The sequence below is a fragment of the Gadus macrocephalus genome, chromosome 16 (genome assembly GCF_031168955.1).
Source record: "Gadus macrocephalus chromosome 16, ASM3116895v1".
Classification (NCBI taxonomy): domain Eukaryota; kingdom Metazoa; phylum Chordata; class Actinopteri; order Gadiformes; family Gadidae; genus Gadus; species Gadus macrocephalus.
Window position 1 is genome coordinate 6,635,983 of NC_082397.1, and position 20,000 is coordinate 6,655,982.

At 45.7% G+C, this 20,000-nt stretch overlaps 4 protein-coding genes across 7 annotated transcripts in view; 1 reads left to right on the forward strand and 3 right to left on the reverse strand.

Moving 5' to 3' along the window:
• The window catches only part of LOC132474922 (segment polarity protein dishevelled homolog DVL-3), a 10,901-nt gene extending 8,300 nt beyond the window's left edge, over window positions 1-2,601 (reverse strand). Inside the window, exons 1-4 of one of the 2 annotated variants that reach the window (XM_060075844.1) lie at window positions 2,209-2,601; window positions 1,759-1,828; window positions 1,410-1,534; window positions 172-323 (exon numbers count right to left, since the gene is read on the reverse strand). In XM_060075844.1, coding sequence (XP_059931827.1) covers window positions 172-323; window positions 1,410-1,534; window positions 1,759-1,828; window positions 2,209-2,369 — 508 coding nt within the window. In that variant the 5' untranslated portion in view covers window positions 2,370-2,601. The remainder of the gene's footprint in view (window positions 1-171; window positions 324-1,409; window positions 1,535-1,758; window positions 1,829-2,208) is intronic. The other variant, XM_060075845.1, reaches the window with a different exon arrangement.
• A 1,177-nt stretch (window positions 2,602-3,778) lies between these two features.
• On the reverse strand, window positions 3,779-10,593 carry rnpepl1 (arginyl aminopeptidase like 1). Its single transcript, XM_060074469.1, has 11 exons — window positions 9,366-10,593; window positions 8,874-9,014; window positions 8,246-8,397; window positions 7,403-7,519; window positions 6,880-7,115; window positions 6,406-6,519; window positions 6,200-6,312; window positions 5,998-6,106; window positions 5,675-5,899; window positions 4,898-5,040; window positions 3,779-4,621 (listed from the first exon to the last, which is right to left on the reverse strand). Exons 1-11 carry the CDS (start codon window positions 9,852-9,854, stop codon window positions 3,992-3,994), a joined length of 2,469 nt encoding a protein of 822 aa, XP_059930452.1. The 5' UTR covers window positions 9,855-10,593; the 3' UTR covers window positions 3,779-3,991.
• A 2,124-nt stretch (window positions 10,594-12,717) lies between these two features.
• rpl35a (ribosomal protein L35a) lies at window positions 12,718-15,423 on the reverse strand. Of its 2 annotated transcripts, none has more exons than XM_060074472.1 (5): window positions 15,314-15,423; window positions 14,809-14,846; window positions 14,570-14,722; window positions 13,683-13,827; window positions 12,718-12,787 (listed from the first exon to the last, which is right to left on the reverse strand). In XM_060074472.1, the coding sequence occupies exons 2-5, from the start codon at window positions 14,817-14,819 to the stop codon at window positions 12,764-12,766; spliced, it is 333 nt and encodes a 110-aa protein (XP_059930455.1). In that variant the 5' UTR covers window positions 14,820-14,846; window positions 15,314-15,423; the 3' UTR covers window positions 12,718-12,763. The 2 variants fall into 2 exon arrangements, with proteins under 2 accessions (XP_059930455.1, XP_059930456.1); XM_060074473.1 differs by lacking the exon at window positions 15,314-15,423 and adding an exon at window positions 14,978-15,306.
• Window positions 15,424-15,462: 39 nt separating this feature from the next.
• Window positions 15,463-20,000, forward strand: part of iqcg (IQ motif containing G) — a 6,371-nt gene continuing 1,833 nt past the window's right edge. The window contains exons 1-7 of one of the 2 annotated variants that reach the window (XM_060074471.1): window positions 15,463-15,683; window positions 16,188-16,239; window positions 17,067-17,151; window positions 17,305-17,375; window positions 17,577-17,705; window positions 17,823-17,904; window positions 18,851-19,012. In XM_060074471.1, the coding sequence (XP_059930454.1) occupies window positions 17,071-17,151; window positions 17,305-17,375; window positions 17,577-17,705; window positions 17,823-17,904; window positions 18,851-19,012 (525 nt within the window). In that variant the 5' untranslated portion in view covers window positions 15,463-15,683; window positions 16,188-16,239; window positions 17,067-17,070. The remainder of the gene's footprint in view (window positions 15,684-16,187; window positions 16,240-17,066; window positions 17,152-17,304; window positions 17,376-17,576; window positions 17,706-17,822; window positions 17,905-18,850; window positions 19,013-20,000) is intronic. The other variant, XM_060074470.1, reaches the window with a different exon arrangement.

The following is a 20,000-nucleotide window of genomic DNA, read 5'->3' on the forward strand; positions in this document are numbered from 1 at the left end:
GAACATAGGGGAACATAGGAGAACATAGGGGAACGTAGGAGAACATAGGGGAACATAGGAGAACGTAGGGGAACGTAGGAGAACATAGGGGAACGTAGGAGAACATAGAGGAAACATAGGAGAACATAGGGGAACAGAGGGGAACATAGCAGGAGACAGAGTGTATCTTACCATCTCTCGGTCGCAGCCTCTCTCTCTTCCCATCTCTCTGCTGATCCTTCTCCCTCTCCAACCGCCTCTCTCTCTTTCCCTCTCTCTCGAGATCCTCTCTCCCTGATGGTCTCTCGCCCCGTTCACCCGCCTCATGGTTCCCGGCAGAAGCACTGAGGTCACATCACAACATGGCCTTACTTTCAATAACATGGCCTTACTTAACATTTACACTCAGGAGCAGTCACAGGGGGTTTTCCACCCTTCTATCCTGGCCCGGCTATACGTGGTTCGTCCAAGTCACAGGTATTGTATTGGGAAAAAATATTGTTATCAGCAATCTAATAGTGTGAAATATTTTTTGTCTTTAGTCCAAGACCAAATCTGCAGTATTTCAAGGTGTTATTTGGTTTTGGAAACGAATATTGTCAAACTAAAACCACAGCGGTTAGGTTTAGGCTTAGGTTATTAAGGAGGCTCATATTTATACGAACGAACAAATTAACAAATCAAGCTGTTGTCTAGCCATACTCTGTGTGCACGGTGATGCGTATCAGACACAATAAGGTGTATTGCATTGTTATAGGTCTATATTAATACAATTTGAGAGGCAACAATTTCTCGCTCTCAACAGCCACCAGGTCTGACGTCGTCACGTCACCGCAGCCCACTCGGAGGAGGGTCGGGCACGCCTTGACCCCACCTCCGAGCCGGCCCATCCACGCACATTCACACTGGGGACTAGCCATAGAGCTAACCGCGTCGCTCCCACTGGGGACTAGCCATAGAGCTAACAGCGTCGCTCCCACTGGGGCCTAGCCATAGAGCTAACAGCGTCGCTCTCACTGGGGACTAGCCATAGAGCTAACAGGGTCGCTCCCACTGGAGACTAGCCATAGAGCTGACAGCGTCGCTCCCACTGGGGACTAGCCATAGAGCTAACAGCGTCGCTCCCACTGGGGACTAGCCATAGAGCTAACAGCGTCGCTCCCACTGGGGACTAGCCATAGAGCTAACAGCGTCGCTCCCACTGGGGACTAGCCATAGAGCTAACAGCGTCGCTCCCACTGGGGACTAGCCATAGAGCTAACAGCGTCGCTCCCACTGGGGACTAGCCATAGAGCTAACAGCGTCGCTCCCACTGGGGACTAGCCATAGAGCTAACAGCGTCCCTCCCACTGGGGACTAGCCATAGAGGTAACTGCTAACATTCCCACAGGTGACTAGCCACAGAGCTGACTGCTAACAGGGTTACACACTGGAAAGAGGGGGGTCTGGAATCTCCAAGGCCGCCTGTTCTCTCCAGGGGAGGCGGGGCCAGAGGGGGAGTGGGCGGGGCTTCAGAAGTCAGATCTTCCGGCTCAACACCATCACCTGCAACCAGCTAGAGGGACAAACAGACAGGCAGACAGAGAGGCAGGTGGGCAGGCAGGCAGACGGACAGATAGACAGACCATAAGACAGACAGAAAGGCAGACATACAGTCAGAGATTCCACTTCAGAACATTTTTGTTTAACCTAATCGAGGATGTCCCCAGAGAGTTGTAAAGCTGTCTGTATGCGTTCGTTGTGTATGCATGTATTCGTGCGTGTGTGCATATATCTTACCCAGGATATAACTCGGCCATTATAACATGGCAGTTTAGCGTTGTCATCGGTAATCTCCTCTTTGACCACCCTGAACACACACACACAGACGCGCACATACACATACACATTCACACACACACAGGCGCGTACAAAGACCCACGCACGCAAACACACACGCAGGATAGCAGACGCAACAAACAAACACGCGCAAACACGAAAGCATACAGGGGCGCGCGGGCGCGCGCAAACACACAAAAATTGTGTTGGTCAGACAGTAGGCGTACCTAGCAGTCTGTAATAAAACCTTCGAAACCATATCTAATCAATACTACTCAATGAGCGGAAATAAACAATGGAGAGGCTTGATATCAATCTGAACAGCCCAACACACCCTCCAGTTCAATTCAATACACGTCTAATCACGTTCATTAGAAGTATTATATTGTACCCTTTATTCAAGGGACTCACCCGAAATCCACGTCCACAGACTTAAAGAAGAACTTATAGTTCGGCTTGTTGATGGCGCTCCGGAAGTCCCCGAGGGTGACGCGGTCAGCGGGTACGCTGAGCCGGACCAGGTAGGGCGTCTCCTGGCCGTCCAGGTGGTAGATGACACGGGTGTCTCCCATCACGGGGGGAACGGGGAGGGCCGAGGCCCGGTGTGCTGCTCAGTCCCTACCTGCTCAAGACTCCAAGCGGCTACCGTCTGAGAGAAACCGGCGGCTAACCGTATGGTTATATTTGAGATGTACTCTGTATTTCAGTAGAACGAGGTTCAATTAACAAACACCATCTTGTCTGCATCTTCTCCATCACCATCATCATCTGGACCAGTGTGTCAAGCTCCCCGGAACAACCCACACCGCACGTCCGGTCTCTACATTTCAAAATAAAACACCTCCAGGCCAAACGTTTGTATCAATATTTAATTTATGTTTAGGAAAAAAACGATAGTATATAAAACCACCCCTTATTATGGTAACAGTTGTTGATGTTATTTTATTTCATTTTTTGTTTCATCCATTAAGAGAACGTATGATCAATGTCGCGGCGCGCGAGCACACAAACACACACACACACACACGCACGCAGGGAGTGATTTAGTCTTCACCGTTACCCAAACGAACCAGCTACTTGAAACACATCAACTGCTAGTTAGATATCAAGCCGGTAGTTTAATACATCTCAACCAGCTAGTTAATGAAAATAAGTGCTTTTGGTCATTGAATTAAGGGCTGTCTGCAATAAGAACATTATAGCTCTTCCTATAAAGAGGGCAGTGACGGCATCCGAGGCAGACCTGGGATGACGTTGTCGTCATAGGCACACCTGCGATGACGTCACTCGGAGGACTCCTTTAAAGAGGGGCGTGATGGCATCCGAGGCAGACATGGTATGACGTTGACATCAGAGGCGCACCTGCGATGACGTCACCCGAACGTCAGACTGAGAGATGGACGTTTCTGTGGCTCCTATTGGATCTATTAACCTGACCTTTTTATTTGTGAATTTATCAATTCAATACTCATGGCTGCAGAATATTCCAGGCCGGCCGTGTATCCTCGAGCACTCCTAGTCCAACACTGACATCAATATTTTGTCTTAAGAACCTATTTGCAGAATAGTTATTACAGTGCTGCTGTGTCACTGTGCCAGCTATGCATTAGCCCCTAGATAGCATTGTGTAAGCAGTGAGCTAGCAATGTGTTGTTTTTTTTACCTCTGGTTCCCTGACATAGACCCTCTCTGCAGCCTGTCCTAGCCATGACTGTAGGATAAGACATGTCGGATGATCGATGTAGCATGATGGATGCAGCATGGAGAATGTCGCTGGCTGAATTTATCACGTCGCATGTACAATGGTGACTGTAGCCTATTGGCTGTAGCATGTTTCCTGTAGCATGGTGGATGTAGCCTAGTGCCTTGAGCATGTAGTAGCATGGTGGCTGTAGCATGTAGCATGCAGACAGTTGCATGTAGGAAGTTTGATGTAGCATGTAGCATGGTGACTGTAGTATAAAGCTTGCTGGAAGGCCGCTTGGTGATTGTGAGCTGGTGTTTTTATAATCTGATGTCCCAGTGTAACACTTGGGCGCATTGCATATCACACAGTTAATAAACATTGAAAAAGATCACATAGAAAATCAGTCAGGGTCTTTAACACGGCCAGGAGCACCCATCCAGACTCCGCCCCAGGCAACGTCTGGCAAAAAGGGGCGGGGCAAATACAACGTAGGCGGAGCCTCAATGTTCAGGCAGAAACGTCCACCTTCCAGAGTATCAAGGCAGCAGTGGTGCTGGCGGGAGGAGGAGGAAGAGGAGGAGAGGGGGTGGGGGAGGTACTGCTGTTCGTTTGAGGAGTAGGGAGGGAGGGGTTCGACTGTGGAGGAGAGGGGGTGGAGGAGGTACTGCTGTTCGTTTGAGGAGTAGGGAGGGAGGGGTTCGTCTGTGGAGGAGAGGGGGTGGAGGAGGTACTGCGGTTCGTTTGAGGAGTAGGGAGGGAGGGGTTCGACTGTGGAGGAGGAGGGGGGGGGGAGAAGGAGCTGGTGTTAGGTTCCAAGGGAGGATGCGGTGAGGAGGGCCTGGGGTTAGAAGCAAGAAGAGGAGAGGGGGCGGGCTGCGAAGGAGGAAGAGGAGGGGAGGGGTAAGAATGAGGAAGATGAGGAGAATGGCCCGGGTTAGATGGAGGGAAGGGAAAGGGGGAGGGGTTAGGAGGAGGAGAGGGGGCGGGGTTGGGCGACTGGAAGATGATTTGCTGCAGGGAGCGTCGCAGGTTAGGGTGCAGTCGTCCCTGGGTCTGGCTGTAGGTCTCCATGGCGATGCACTTCATCACCCCAGCCACCAGGTCTTCGTACAGCGGAACCGTGTACATCCTCGACGTCTAAATCAACACAATTATTAGCAAATAATCAATTCAATCGTACAATTAATCTGAACATTTCATGAACTAATCAATATATTATCATGAACCAATTCATATATTATCAAGAGCTAATAATACGTCATCACAAGCTTCTGAATATATTCTCATGACTTAATCAATACATCATTGCTCCCTCATCCATAAATTATCATAAATGACTCGTCTTGTTTCTTCCCCGTTATCCTTCCATCATGTACATAGAGGAATGTTTTGTGCATGCGTGTGTGTACTGACGTGCTTGTGCAGGAAGCTCCTGACGGCTGGTATCTCCGGGGGGTAGTTGCTCCTGACGATCATCTGCAGCCATCGGATCTGGACCTCGGCACTCTGGGAGGCGAGCAGCCTGGAGTACGCCCCGCTGAGACCCTCCATCACCTCTATACGCATCATACACATCATATACACGTTATATTCACATTGTCTACACAGCCTGGAGTACGTCCCAGTCAGGCACCCCCTATCAATCCTATATATTTAAAATTGGCTGACATTTTAAAATATATATTTTTAACATTCTATATATTTTTTAAAAACAACAATAAATAGTTGTTTTAAAAAGCACTTATTTTGAGAGCCTCTACCCCAATTTCGTTGCACTTTGTGCAATGACAAGAGATTCTGATTCTGATTCTCATATACATTATACATATCATACATACGTTATATTTACATTGTTTACACAGCCTGCAGTAAGTCCCGCTGAGACCCTCCCTCACTTCTATATACAAGTTATATATATTATATACACACATAGCATACAGCCTGGATAAGGCCCCGCTCAGACAGTTTTGTAGATAGTAGTATTAGAGATACAGTATTACTAGTACTACAGAACTAGTATTGTACTAGATTAGAAGTAGTCATCGTAGTACAGTAGTATTTTATTACAGTAGTGGTGGCACTATAGTACTTTAACCCCACAGTAGTACTGCTGCAGTAGCAGTTGTGCTAGAGTAGTTTTGGTCGTAGTACTAGTAGTACTATGGTAGTACTATAGTAGTACTGCAGTACCGTGGGGCAGAGGGCAGCGGTCCAACATGTGGTCCAGGAAGAGCACGGTCTGGAAGGAGGTCCAGGTGGAGAGGTCCAAGGCTGCCAGGGCGTCGGGGGCGGGGGCGGGGGCGGCCCAGAGGTCACACAGCTGGTGCACGGGTCGCGTGAGGACGGCGCCGGCCGATAGGTCGGGCTCGTAGAGGGGAGCCCCCAACCCCCCCAGCCAGCGATCAAACTCCAGACCTGGCGACACACAGGAAGTGACGTCATAGACACACCCGAGGCAGCGTGACAGGTAGAATGCGGATTGGGCGAATTGATGGTGGGGACCCAGGTCTTACCTTCTCGATGTGCCACACCCTCTTCCTTCAGGGCAGGGAAGAAGTCCAAGAAGAGCTCTATCAGGTCCTCAGCCACCACACTGCTGAACTTAAACTGGCTGATATATGCCTACACACACACATACCCAGGTGAGTGCGTTGGCCAGGTAGGCGTCTACAGAGTGGGAGGGACGAGTGGGACACATGCGAGTGTGGAACTCACCCTGAGGAAAGCATCGAAGCGTGAGACATCTCCGCAGAGCTTGCAGAGGTAGGAGGCGAAACAGAAGCCCTTCTCGTAGGTGAAGAGGTTCATCAAAGTGCTGGGGTTCACACCTGGAACACAGACAGGTACAACCATACAGAGGAGTTAATACTGAGTTAATATGCATATATGTATGTATGCATGTATGTATGCATGCGTCTCACCTGGTTCAAAGGTGACCTGTAATTTGCTGACGGGGCTGTCATCCCCAAGGAGGCGGAGCTGTCGGTGCAGAGCGTCCAATCGAAACCTAGTTTCTAGACAGGTGAACGCCTCACCTGGGGAAACAGTAGTAATGCAGTCATATAATACTGCTAAATGTACAATAATAATATCTCTGGACTTTAATACTGCCAGACATATATATCCATCTATATATATATATATATATATATATATATATGTCTGGCAGTATTAAAGTAAGTATATATATATATATATATATATATATATATATATATATATATATATATATATATATATATATATATATATATATATATATATATATATATATATATATATATATATATAGATATATATAGATATATATATATAGATATATATATATATATATAGATATTTATTCATTTTTTTAATACCATTAGACGTATTATTGTGTTCCGTGTATTGTATACCGTAGGCCAGGGTCGTGATGCGGCGCTGGGCGTAGGTGGCCAGGCCTTCGCTCAGCCACATGTCTTCCCAGGTGGCGTTGGTGACGGCGTTCCCGAACCAGCCGTGGGAGATCTCATGGATGACGTCGATCAGCAGGAAGTCCCGACTCTCAAGGATGGAGGAGATGATGAAGGTGAGGCAGGGGTTCTCCATGGCAACGATGGGGAAGGAGGGCGGCAGGAATACGATGTCATACCTGGGGAGACATCCCTCCCGTTAGCCAATCCATTCGATTGATTATTGATCAGGACGAGCAGCCCTTATTCATAAAGTAGTAGCACGGAAGACCGGATGCATGGGCAGCCAGCTCCCAGTAGAACCAGTAGAAAACTGCGGTTTAAGTGGGCAGCCTCCAGTAGAACTAGTAGCTGACTGTGGCTGTAGTTGGCAGATCACAGTAGAACCACTTAGGGAGCTGGTTGCGTGGTGAGGGTGGTTTGGTTTGGTGTTGAAGTGGAGGAGGAGGTGTGGCGGTGGATTTACCTTCCCCAGGGGTAGGGCCCAAACAGGTCCTCAGCGACGGCCAGCCAGCGCTCCACGCTGCCCCCTAGCTTGTTCAGGGCACACGACAACAGACAAGGCTCCGCCCACACCCGGCTCCTGTCGGCCGATAGGACGAGACAGCAGGGAGCATATTCACACGCCGGAACCACCTGTGACGTACATGATGCTAACGTGCCCTTGGGCACTGTGGTGGAATTGACCTTACATTTACATTAAGGGCATTTGGCAGACGCTTTCATCCAAGGCGACTTACAGTAAGTACATTTGTCATAAGTGAAACAATATATTGCTGTCGGTACAGTAAAGATGTTCATAGAATCAAGTGAGAGTACTAACAATCGCTAGGCTAACCCATTCCCCGTATACAGCAGTGGTAGCAGCTACTACAATTAAGTACTATGAATAAGTACAACGTACATCATGTGAGCACAATAAGTGCTTACACTTAACCGTTTATTGCGTACCTTCACTGAAATAGTAAAAACCTCCTAAAACTGTGAAGGGTCCGACACGCATCTCAGGTATCATCAGCTCACACAGGCAGAAACCTCTCCATGTAGTCATGAACGCAGCTTAGGTAAGCTCATCTAATAGGACACATGGTGTCACTGGGGACAAGTGTCGTGAATTAGCTTTAGCTAAAAACACTTTGACGCATACATCAGATGACTGCTTCACACTTATCTATGTCTTTGTATCCGACCCTATTCAAATAAAACCTAAAATCAAACAAATGGAGACCGGGATGGATAAGTGAGGCAAGCGACAGGTTCTCCCCCCCAGCCGGAAGTAGAAGGAGGCGTGACTTCTGGCGTCTCTCACCGGGGGCCCACGTCGACATGCTTCAGCTCACCGGCCACCAGGGCTACCAAGTAGGCCGGCACCGGGTACTGCATGGAGAAGTGGAAGACCCGGTCCGGCTTGGAGTAGGAGCTCCGGGTGGCACTCATCAGCACCATCACGCCCTCAGGAACCTACGGACACACAGCGCGGTGATTAGGGCTGAACGATTCATCCGATTCGAATCGAAATCGCGATGTGATAGAACGCGATATGCAAATCGCAAAGGCTACGATTTGTGATTTGTAACCGTTACTGACTGGAGATCAGTAAGGTTTATATTTATTTTTATTTTACAATTCAATAATATCAATTCATCTCAACACATCGGCCTGGCCTAAAGGAAAGAGCAGTTATATGTTGACTTGACTGCTTCAAATGTTGTGTTGGTCAAACTAAAGAATGATTTATTGCTTTTTAGTGAATAATACAGAACACAAGGAACTTAATAAATTCAAAAGAAATCGCATATTAAATTGCAATAATGGTCAATATAATGGCAATTCGATTAATTCCCCAAATCTTTAAGCCCTAGTGGTGATGTCACTGTGGTCAGGCGACCCGTACTGCGCTAGATGCTGCAGGGTGCTACAGGGTGCAGGTAACTCACGCGGACGGTAGCAGAGTAGGTGCTCTTCACGGCTGGAGTGTCGAAGCAGGGGAAGAAGGACCTGTTGGAGACCGAGTGGCCCAGGGTGAAGACCAGAGGTTGGGACTGACCGCAAGTCAGGGGAGCATCCAACCACCACGTCTGGGACACAAAGTATACACACATTTTATTTAGATATTTGTATATAGTTTATTCACACACATATAGTACACACACACACACACACACACACACACACACACACACACACACACACACACACACACACACACACACACACACACACACACACACACACACACACACACACACACACACACCCCTAGTATATATATATACTTCACAACCTATATTGTGTGTATACTGTATAGTGTGTATATATACACACACAACATGTCTAGTATATAAACATTCAACCTACATCTCGTATAGAATATACATAACACAATATACCCATGTAACAATACCAACACCCTCACACACTGAACCTACCGCCGGACCATCGGTGGTGGTGAAGCGGAGAGTGATCTGAAAGCCCTTCGCCCGCTGGACCACCACACCAGGCAAGCTGATGTTCAGAGAGGACCCGTAGTCTGTGAAGGGGTCGACCCGGTACGTGAGAGAAACCGGTCGGTCGAGCTGCGTCGAGCCGGGCATTTTGCAGTCGATAGAGTGGATGAGCAGCGACGGGTGTGTGTCCAGGACTAAAGTGTCAATGCCCGGCTGGATGGGGACTAGATCCAACACCAGCCAGCCCGTCATCTCCTTCAGTGTGAAGTTAAGCCGCAGGTCGAGGTGGAAGTGGTTCAGCTGGAAGCTCTGGAAGTTGGACGCCGACGCGACGTCGACAAGTGGACACCTGGCGGAGCCGGGGTGGGGGCGCCTGGCCCGGGCAGCATCGGCTCCGGGTCGCCCAGGAACCGGCAGCGGTTTGCGGCAGCAGCAAAGGCTGGTACTGGTTGGTGGGTGTGGGTCTGCCATGATATCGGTGGGTCCGTCCAAAATCACCTACATCTGGACACACGGGGGTCGTCGGGCTAATCTCGACCCTAGTAGCCCTTTAACCCAGAGGCTAAAGGCCTGGTACCGGGTCGGCTGTAGTACGGACCAGACCTGGGTGAATGGATAGTCCCGCGCACTCGACCATAACACAACCAGATCGAGAATATAAACAAACCCAGTAAAAAGTATAGCAATCCGATTAGCAGGGCTAATTAGCCGCTAGCCTTAGCACACAAACTTCAAGTAGTTCATTAGGAGTGTCTGCTAAGTGAAGCCCATCGGAGCTAAAGCCGCTCCAGGCGGGTCGCTGGTACAGGACACATTTGGGAACTTTAAAGGTCTCAACATAAAGCTTCACGTCAACTATTCAAAACATGCAGAAAGTCAGCAGTGCAACCGAACAGGAAGTGGTGACAGGAAGTCGCCTAGTAACATGGAGATCGCCGGGGAAGTTTCTGGCCGGGGGCCCTGCCCCTTCAACCGGGGGCCAAAACCCTAACCCTGCCCCTCGAACCGAGGACCGTAATCCTAACCCAGCACTCCAGCCCAGTCCGTTGTTTTATGGCAATCCTGCAACCACACACACACACACACACACACACACACACACACACACACACACACACACACACACACACACACACACACACACACACACACACACACACACACACACACACACACACACACACACACACACACACACACAGAGGGTCACTACTAGGCCTACTTATGAATGACAGCAATGAAGTTTCTTTTTTTTATCGAAATATAATACGCCTATTAATCAATTTGATGTTCTGTAAATTAATAAAATCCTACCAGGAATGTTTGATTTATAATTGCAATATGTTGGAATTAAATACATTGCGTATCATCCTAAATGTTGTCTATGGTTCTCAATGAAGCAGAGGACAGCTATAATATAATCAAAATCATACGAATAATTATATGATTATCATTAGCACACACAATGCCTCTCTGTTCATTCTTAGAGCAGAGTTGTAAACCCTGCTCTATTCTTGTTAATTTTCTGACTTTTGAGAATATTAAAAGAAAATTATTTTATTATACATTTAAGATCAACCTGGATATATTTGGACTACTGACTAACCGAATTAAGATTTAATTGCACAATTCATCTCATGTATATTAATTTGTTTACTCCCTGTTTCTAATTGTTTAGTAATATTTCTTGAATAGTCCAATATGTCTTTTTCTGAATGAACATAGAAGATTATGAGTAAGATTATGAATAACTTTTCAAAGGTCCGATAATGTTACCAATTTATGGAGGATTTCAACGAATATCCGTTTGTAATTCTTTGGTGCACAACAAAAAGTTGTAATAAATAACGATTATATAGGTGTACAGTTTAAGACGATACTACTCTGGCGTCATCTGGTGGGCAATGTGGCTAAGGTCACCATCTTCAAACGGAATCCGTCTTTTATATAGGCCTAACCTACACTATATTATATCCTAATGTTATAGACATGTTTATCAATAAATGTTATGCATTTACTGAACACTGACTGCTAAAATTTGCATAAAAAGTCTTCCCAGTATGCACAATTGTTCAGTTGCACATTTATTTAATCAATCAGTTAAGGTGGTCATATTATACTTTGTTTTTTCTCTTTACTTGAGTGTTATTTTTTTATACAAATATCTTATCTATACAAGCTGTAATGTTATGTCCTAAACCAAGTTACATAGCATTATTTAAGGCCTTTTACTTGGTTCTGCTATGACAAGGCTGTTCTCCAACTACCAAACAGTTTAGTTGTTCCTGAAATCTACGGCCGGGGCTGTAATACAAGGACATTGTGTGGATGTGTGAACATACGTTTACATCGTATCTATAGTCGAGCTGTCTAGGCCGGTGCAATCAAATATTGTAAATAATTATGGGGACTTAGATGTACAAGGGGATTTAGATAAGTACTTTGTTTAAAACCAGAGAACATTTGAATGCATTATGTGACAGTCGGTGTAGATGAACTGATGAGGCTCGTCTTTGAAGACCTAACACCATTTGTTGAAGAGCTTAAGTCCCCACGCCCCAGGGCCTGTAAGACAAGTGTCAGGGACCCTCAAGGGGGACATGGTTGCCTGCCTTTTCTCCTGCTTCAGTCAAGGGCCAGAAGCCAACATACTGTCCTGCCAGATTAGGAAACTCCTGGCGTGTCCGCCCAATACACAATGGGATGAGCAACCCGACATGTCTCCCAAGTAGCCCCAGCTGAGTTGGGATTACAAAAAAATATTTAGAGAAAAGCTTTTTTCTGGAACTTTGGAATAAAGTGTTTTAACAGCTGTATGTCATATCAAAATGAATTGTGTCATGTACTACAAAATGGTTTGCAATAGTGTTTCGGGTCGAATCGATGGATGGCCCGTTTATGATTCTACCGGTGAGTACATGTTTCTGGAGCGGTTACTTGAAGCCCGACCCAACAGCAACCATGTTTTCTTGCAAATTGCTTAATTTATCATTACCCAAGACTGCCCTGCTATCAAATAAACTATTCTGCATATTATCAAGACAACGGATGTCCAACTAAGCAAAATATCTATGTTAAAGTCTGTTAAACTGCCCAATTGTACGGGACTGGATAAGCAGCGTACACACATTGGTTAAAATAAGGAAGTTAAATCCAAATTTGAACCACCACATTCTGCTGGTCATTCCCCAAAATTGTTTAATTAACACCAGTCCCCATATTATTAAAAGGTAATCTACTATCCCAATATATTTTATTAGGAAACACATGATGGTTCATATTAACAAGGATGCAAAACAGTATTTTATAGGTTTAAAGAGTGGATCAGACCAGATTGGGACCAGATTTTTTTATTGTATTTACAACAACAAAGGAGCAGCTCAGATTCGGGAGGGGTACATCATCTGAAAAAAGAAAAAACACAAATCAGATTAAAAACATTGATCAACAGAATGTTTAACATTTACAAGGCACCCCTACAATGTACTACTTTCACAAAATAAAGTGCTTGATTTAGTGGCGACTAGCAGGAAGGAGGACACATCTATACGACTCATTTTCATTGGATTAAAACACTTATGAATGCATTACATTAATGGCAAGTCCGTCCTGCTAGATGTCACAAAATTAAACAATGCACCTTTAACTTCAGAACCTCCCTAATTCTGCCAGCCTAGAGACCATCCAGATAACGTGTTCCCTCATTTGGTTTCCCTACATGGATCAGTATGGAGCTCTACCTGCCCAGTGAGCGATGGGCGGGAATACCTGCCTTAACAGACAAACTCTGCCAATCAGTGTAACAAAACTTATGCCAACATAACGTGTACGGTGAATCAACTTATCTTACACCGAAACCGTTTCTGCAATTACTCCAAGTTTACTCTAATGTTACCGTTACGGCTGATTGCTTCGGGAGACGTAATTTCTGTTTTGCAAGCGGTGACCTGCATTTGACCTCAACAGGTGGTGATTTGCACCGAATACTTTTTGGAAGAAATTAATCTTGGCCGCAAAAGTTCAAGAATGATCCGCATATGAAAACGATGTGAGGTCACGCGATCAGGATGTTCTCCAGGCTTTATTTCTGCACCAAGCACACAAGAATGTTTTCAGATGGTCTGAAGCGGGTCATCTACTCAAGCGACAACATGCACGCCTAGATTCATTTGCAGCCTGCTAGCACACTACCTCTGGTCCAACATGGACTTCTCGTCACACAGGTAACATACGAACAAAGCCAGTCTAGGTCCAACCAACACCCTGTGAGTCTTGTCTAGACGCCAAGGGCTAACTCACCACTCTGATCCTGTGTCCCATGGCCCTGGCTGGGAGGTTGTTGCGGAACTTGGCACGAACCATGCCGCTGTTTCCATGGGCACGAGTCACCTTTCCCCAGATGACACGGGTCTTGTTGGGCTTACCGCCAGGGGTCACAGTCTTCCTGGAATTAAAACACAACCATGGTCAGACTCCTCCAGGTTCAGACTCCTAGAACCAGGGTCAGACCCAAACCCAGCAGAACATTGCCTTGAATGAATGCTGCAGTAGGCAAGATATGAGCGGGAGCCGTCTCAACGCTAGTGTCTCATACTGAGGTGCAGTCAAAAGACTAATTTCACAATATAGCCGTCGCATGTCGGACAAATTGAAATGTATAAGCTTTCAACAAGTTCGTAGTTTATCGCTTATACATGTCTGTAGTCAATGGTGATTTGAACGCGATTAATATAAAATGCTGGCCCGCCCGTACCCCTCGATTTAAGAATCGTACAATTGACACCTAATCACTCGTAACACTGATTGTGTTCCCTTGCAGATTAAACAAGTGGATGACAGTGCTCATTCATTAGGTACTTCACAACTACATGCCTCAGTTGATGCAGAAGACAAGTAGCAGTGGTTGGCCCATCATAGGGCTACACCTCAATCAGATGTTAATATACTCAAAAAGGTGAACCACTCACTAGACTCATCACTATGCAGTGCTCACTTCAACTAAAAAAAACACACGTCAAATGTTTTTGTTTTTTTACATTCAGTACCAAAGATGCTCATTTGCTCTGCACACCAGGTAATACATTATAGATGGTTAAGCCATTATGGACATGTGAGAGTTTCAACACTACGATCATGGCACTGCAGTCCTGTTACAGTACAGGTTAGGTCTAGGAGAAGGGACTTACTTCTTTGCCTTGTAGACATATGCGCAGCGCTTGCCCAGGTAGAAGTCCACCTCGGTGCGGGTGTTAACCCCCTCCACCCTCAGCAATGCAGTGTGCTCCCTCTGGTTCCTCAGACCACGCTTGTAGCCCGCAAAGATGGCCTTACTCCACAGTCTAAAAAAACATGAGGATCCGTTAGTCACATCCAGACAGCGCCTTCTGAACCAATCAAAGAGTTGATCAAGACAGCCGGGACCCACCTTCCTGGCATCGTGACTTTTCTCCGCGCGAGGTTTACCTAAAGAACAACAAGAAACACACACGTCAGCGGACATTAGTTAGCTCACTAGTTTGATTAGCATTTAACTATGCTACAATTGCATTGATGCCTTAGTTATAGCTCTGAAGCCTGAGACTTCGCTGCCTTACTCCGCTGCCTTAGAAATGCATGTACGTCCGTTTTTAGAGAGAACGCAGCCAGCGGTAGAGACAACTACTCCAATATACAAAGTAGACCAGAAGAGACTCATGTGGTAAAGGGGGGCTTCTACTTTTGTCACGGTATGTGAGAATGGGACCAGTCAGGCTAAGCCACCGAGCACCATCCTATCAATATCTAAAACATCCTTAGCGCGACAAACACCAATCTACGATCAATAGCCATCGGAGATATATCTAGTTCATGGAGGAGATATATGGGCAATGAACGTGATCAGGACAAGGAAATATTGGGATATTTTTGACTGCGAGTTTTAGCTCGCTTACCTTCACGGAGCGAAAAATGGAGGAAAAGGAAGCACGCTAGGAACGCTGGGAAATTATTGTTGACATGATGGGCAGCCGCAGAGGCGCCTGATCACAAATGACATTAAAACTAAAATGTGAAATCAAACCAGTAGCAATTCAACCTTTATATATTTTTTACCAAATGATTGTATTATTGTGTGTTTCCGTTATTATCTTGGTGTTATAAGATTTACGCCGAAACTGTGTTCCGTTTCCATAGTGATCTACGCAAACAGTAAGATCAGTGGAGGGAGTTTACATGAGGATATCGCAAAGTATCCTATCTATTAAATGTATTCTTTTGTTTAGATTGTAATCTTTTAGTTTAACGATCGATTGAAAGACGCAAGTAAGTTGTGATGTATTGTATTATTATTCATATAAATGTTATGTTCTCATAATTTACAAAAAATATGACTTTATTGAAATTGTTTAAGAGTAGGGTAAGGGTACAAATAGAGACCAATGCATCTATGTACGGCAACTAAACATTGCATATGAAAATGTGCAAATACATATGTACATTACTGCAGATACATAAAATATGCGTAACTATTTACCAGCAGTTCTCAAATTGGGGTGTCCAGGCCCCTGGTGGTCCACGACCCATAACCTCGGTGTCCGCAAAGTGTATTTTTAATAAATTATAAAATTAAAATATACCGTGATCTGTTTTTTTTCCCGCTTTAGATTGCTGTTATTCGGAGCGTGAATATCTGTTGAATAACCAATTGTCTGACTTTAAAAAACGACGTCCTAACAACAGAAGCTGGTATTGAGATGTATGATAATTTTAATACGCCGTTTTGAAAGAAAAAATATCTAAGATCCTAGAATCTGCCTGTCACTCAAGAATGGAGAAGGTGTGCAGTGAGTGAGAGACAGCCTCAACCATATCATAACGGGTGAGCTCATTAAGGGCCTAATGATAGCCTAATGATTTCTCAATGCAAATCGAACCAGCTAATAGGCTAACTGAAATAAAACCATGCCAATCTCTAGGTATTGTGAAGAGTATGTGATTATGTGGGGCTATTTTAATTCCAAAGGGAACTTAATGAGGATGCATAGTATCCTTGATCCATGAAATAACTGGCTTTTAAAAAAATAATCTGCCTGCCATTATGGGACTTTAACATAGGGGTGTCTATGCTTATGCACCCTGTATTTAATTGAGGGACATTTATTTATTTACGATACATTATTCATTCACAAAGCAAATTGGTATCCTTAAAGGTTGGATTTTTCCTCATTTGTTTAATTAAGGCTTAATTATGATTTTTTTATTCCTCTTTTTGGTCAACTTTAGCATGGGTGCCTAAACTTATGCCTACCACTGTACCTATAACGTCTTCAGCCTCTCTTCCATGGTCCTAATTTATTGCAAACCAGGAAGAACTCAGGTTCATAAACCTACTGGTTACTGCTCTGTAGTTCATGTCTCAAAAAACCATGAAGGGTTCTGGTTTATAAACTTAGACACAGCACTTAAAAGGTGTGCGTGTGTGTGTGTGTGTGTGTGTGTGTGTGTGTGTGTGTGTGTGTGTGTGTGTGTGTGTGTGTGTGTGTGTGTGTGTGTGTGTGCGTGTCGGTGTGCGTGTGTGTGCGTGTGTGTGTTTGTGTGTGTGTGTGTGTGTGTGTGCGTGCGTGTGTGTGTGTGTGTGTGCGTGTATTTGTGTGTATGTGTGTGTGTGACTGTGTGTGTGTGTGTGTGTGTGTGTGTGCGGTTCAGCAGGATGAGGTGGTCCCAGGTGCTTGGCGTGTGTGTGGTGTTGGAGGACTCAGCTGACCAGCTCGCCGTGCTCAGTCACATCATGGTGAGTAACTTGACCATGTGAAACAACCCACAGACCTGTACTATACCTACTTATCAATGTTTCTCAACAAAATATCGTTGAGAAACATAAACATTGAATACAATGTTTATGTAATATCTGGTATGTGAATCAGGGTGTCTTGTTCTCTGGCAGGTGGAGCCGAGGACCAATCAGAAGCAGGGGGAGTGGCAAGAGGACCACCTGGATAAGATGGACCGAGACAGGTGTGTGAGGTCCCCTCTCTCTCTGTGTGGCTGTCAGTCCGTCTGTCCTTCTGCTGGTAGTATCTGAGAAAGCCGTTGAACAGGAGTGTGTGTGTGTGTGTGTGTGTGTGTGTGTGTGTGTGTGTGTGTGTGTGTGTGTGTGTGTGTGTGTGTGTGTGTGTGTGTGTGTGTGTGTGTGTGTGTGTGTGTGTGTGTGTGTAGGCAATATGTGAGAGAGGTGATAGGCAGAGCGGTGTCTGAGCTGAGAGCGAGACAGTTGTACTGCAGTCTTCTCCAGGATGTGCAGGAAGAGGCAGCTGGCCGAGCTGCCCTCCATGACGTCATCACCAGGTAAACAGATGCTGTGCTCCAAACATATGTTTTCCTCTAATTCGATCAACCAATCATAGATATGCATCTGGATTATGCTACGATTATGTCAACAAGGCGCTTTGTTCTGCTTCTCAGAGCAGAGGATGGTTTCAGGAGGACAGACCAGCTGCAGAAACATCTGCAGAACGTCCACCAACAAGGCAGCCTGGACCTCCAGGTTAGCTAGTTAACTACTCCCATTAGAACCATAACTAGTCCTCTATGTCAACCACAAGAACCATTACTAAGTCCTCTCTAAACCAACCACTAGAACCATAAGTAGTCCTCTATACCAACCACTAGAACCATAACTAGTCCTCCAAACCAACCACTAGAACCATAACAAGGCCTCTATACCTACCACTAGAACCATAACTAGTCCTCTATATCAACTACGAGAACCATAACTAATTTTCTGCACCAACCAATCGAACAACAACTGGTCCTCTAAACCAACCACGAGAAACAGAACTAGTACCCTCGAACCATCACCCAACCTTTTTAAACCACTACATCCATATCCAGTCTTTTCGACCACAACCACTACTCATCATGACAACTAGAATCATAGCTAGTACCCTTAACCATTATAACCATCATTAGTATTTTAAACCACTTTATCCATTAATAGTCCTATAAACTAGAACCATTAAACTATAACTAGTAACCTGAAGCAACAATTAGAACCATTGCTAGTCTTCTAAACCACCCACCAGAACCATGACTATTCCTGCTAAACAACCGCTAGACACAAAACTAGTTCTCTAATCCACTTGAACCATAACTAGTCCTCTGAGCCACTAGAACCATAACTACTCTTGTAAACCAACCTTTAGAACCATAACTAGTTCCCTTTACCAAAGACTAGAACCATAACTCGTCCGCTAAATCACTAGAACTCTAACTAGTCTTCTCAACCACTAGAACCATAATCAGTCCTCTTGACCAATTGAGGCATAACTTGGGCTGTCATCCACCTAAACCATAGCTTCTCCTCTATACCAACAACTAAAGCGACTAGAAGAATAAAGTTTAGACAAATAGTTACGGTTCTCACCACTTGCATAACACCGTCTTTTACCTTCCGCTATGAGTGCCCTGCCCCTGACTTTGCTGTTGCCTAGCGACGGGAGGAGCTGGTGGCCGTCCTGCAGGACAGTCTGCAGGAGGTGAAGGAGAGGACGAGTCGGGAGGGCCGCTACGTGGGCTCCAGCGGTCAGCTGCTCGTCTTCCAGACCAACAAACTCAACAGCAGAGCTCAGACCACACTGGAGAACCGCAACGCAGTTCAGTTACCCTCACACCACCGACACCTCCGGGAACCAGAGTGACTCCTGATTAGACTGAACCAGAGTGACTCCCGATTAGACTGAACCAGAGTGACTCCCGATTAGACTGAACCAGAGTGACCCCCGATTAGACTGAACCTCAGTGACTCCCGATTAGACTGAACCAGAGTGACTCCTGATTAGACTGAACCAGAGTGACTCCCGATTAGACTGAACCAGAGTGACCCCGATTAGACTGAACCAGAGTGACTCCTGATTAGACTGAACCAGAGTGACTCCTGATTAGACTGAACCAGAGTGACTCCCGATTAGACTGAACCAGAGTGACTCCCGATTAGACTGAACCAGAGTGACTCCAGATTAGACTGAACCAGAGTGACTAGCGATTAGACTGAACCAGAGTGACTCCCGATTAGACTGAACCAGAGTGACTCCCGATTAGACTGAACCAGAGTGACCCCCGATTAGACTGAACCAGAGTGACCCCGATTAGACTGAACCAGAGTGACTCCTGATTAGACTGAACCAGAGTGACTCCTGATTAGACTGAACCAGAGTGACTCCCGATTAGACTGAACCAGAGTGACTCCCGATTAGACTGAACCAGAGTGACTCCAGATTAGACTGAACCAGAGTGACTAGCGATTAGACTGAACCAGAGTGACTCCCGATTAGACTGAACCAGAGTGACTCCCGATTAGACTGAACCAGAGTGACCCCCGATTAGACTGAACCAGAGTGACTCCTGATTAGACTGAACCAGAGTGACTCCCGATTAGACTGAACCAGAGTGACTCCCGATTAGACTGAACCTCAGTGACTCTGTCTTTGTTAAAATGGGTGGTTTCACCAGAGGATATTCTGTTTTAGGGTTATTGAGATCATTGATTATTGGTTATTGAGACTGTTTTGTGTATGTGACGTGTGTATTGTGTAATGTGTATGGGACGTGTGTAATGTGTGTGTATTGTGTATGGGATGTGTG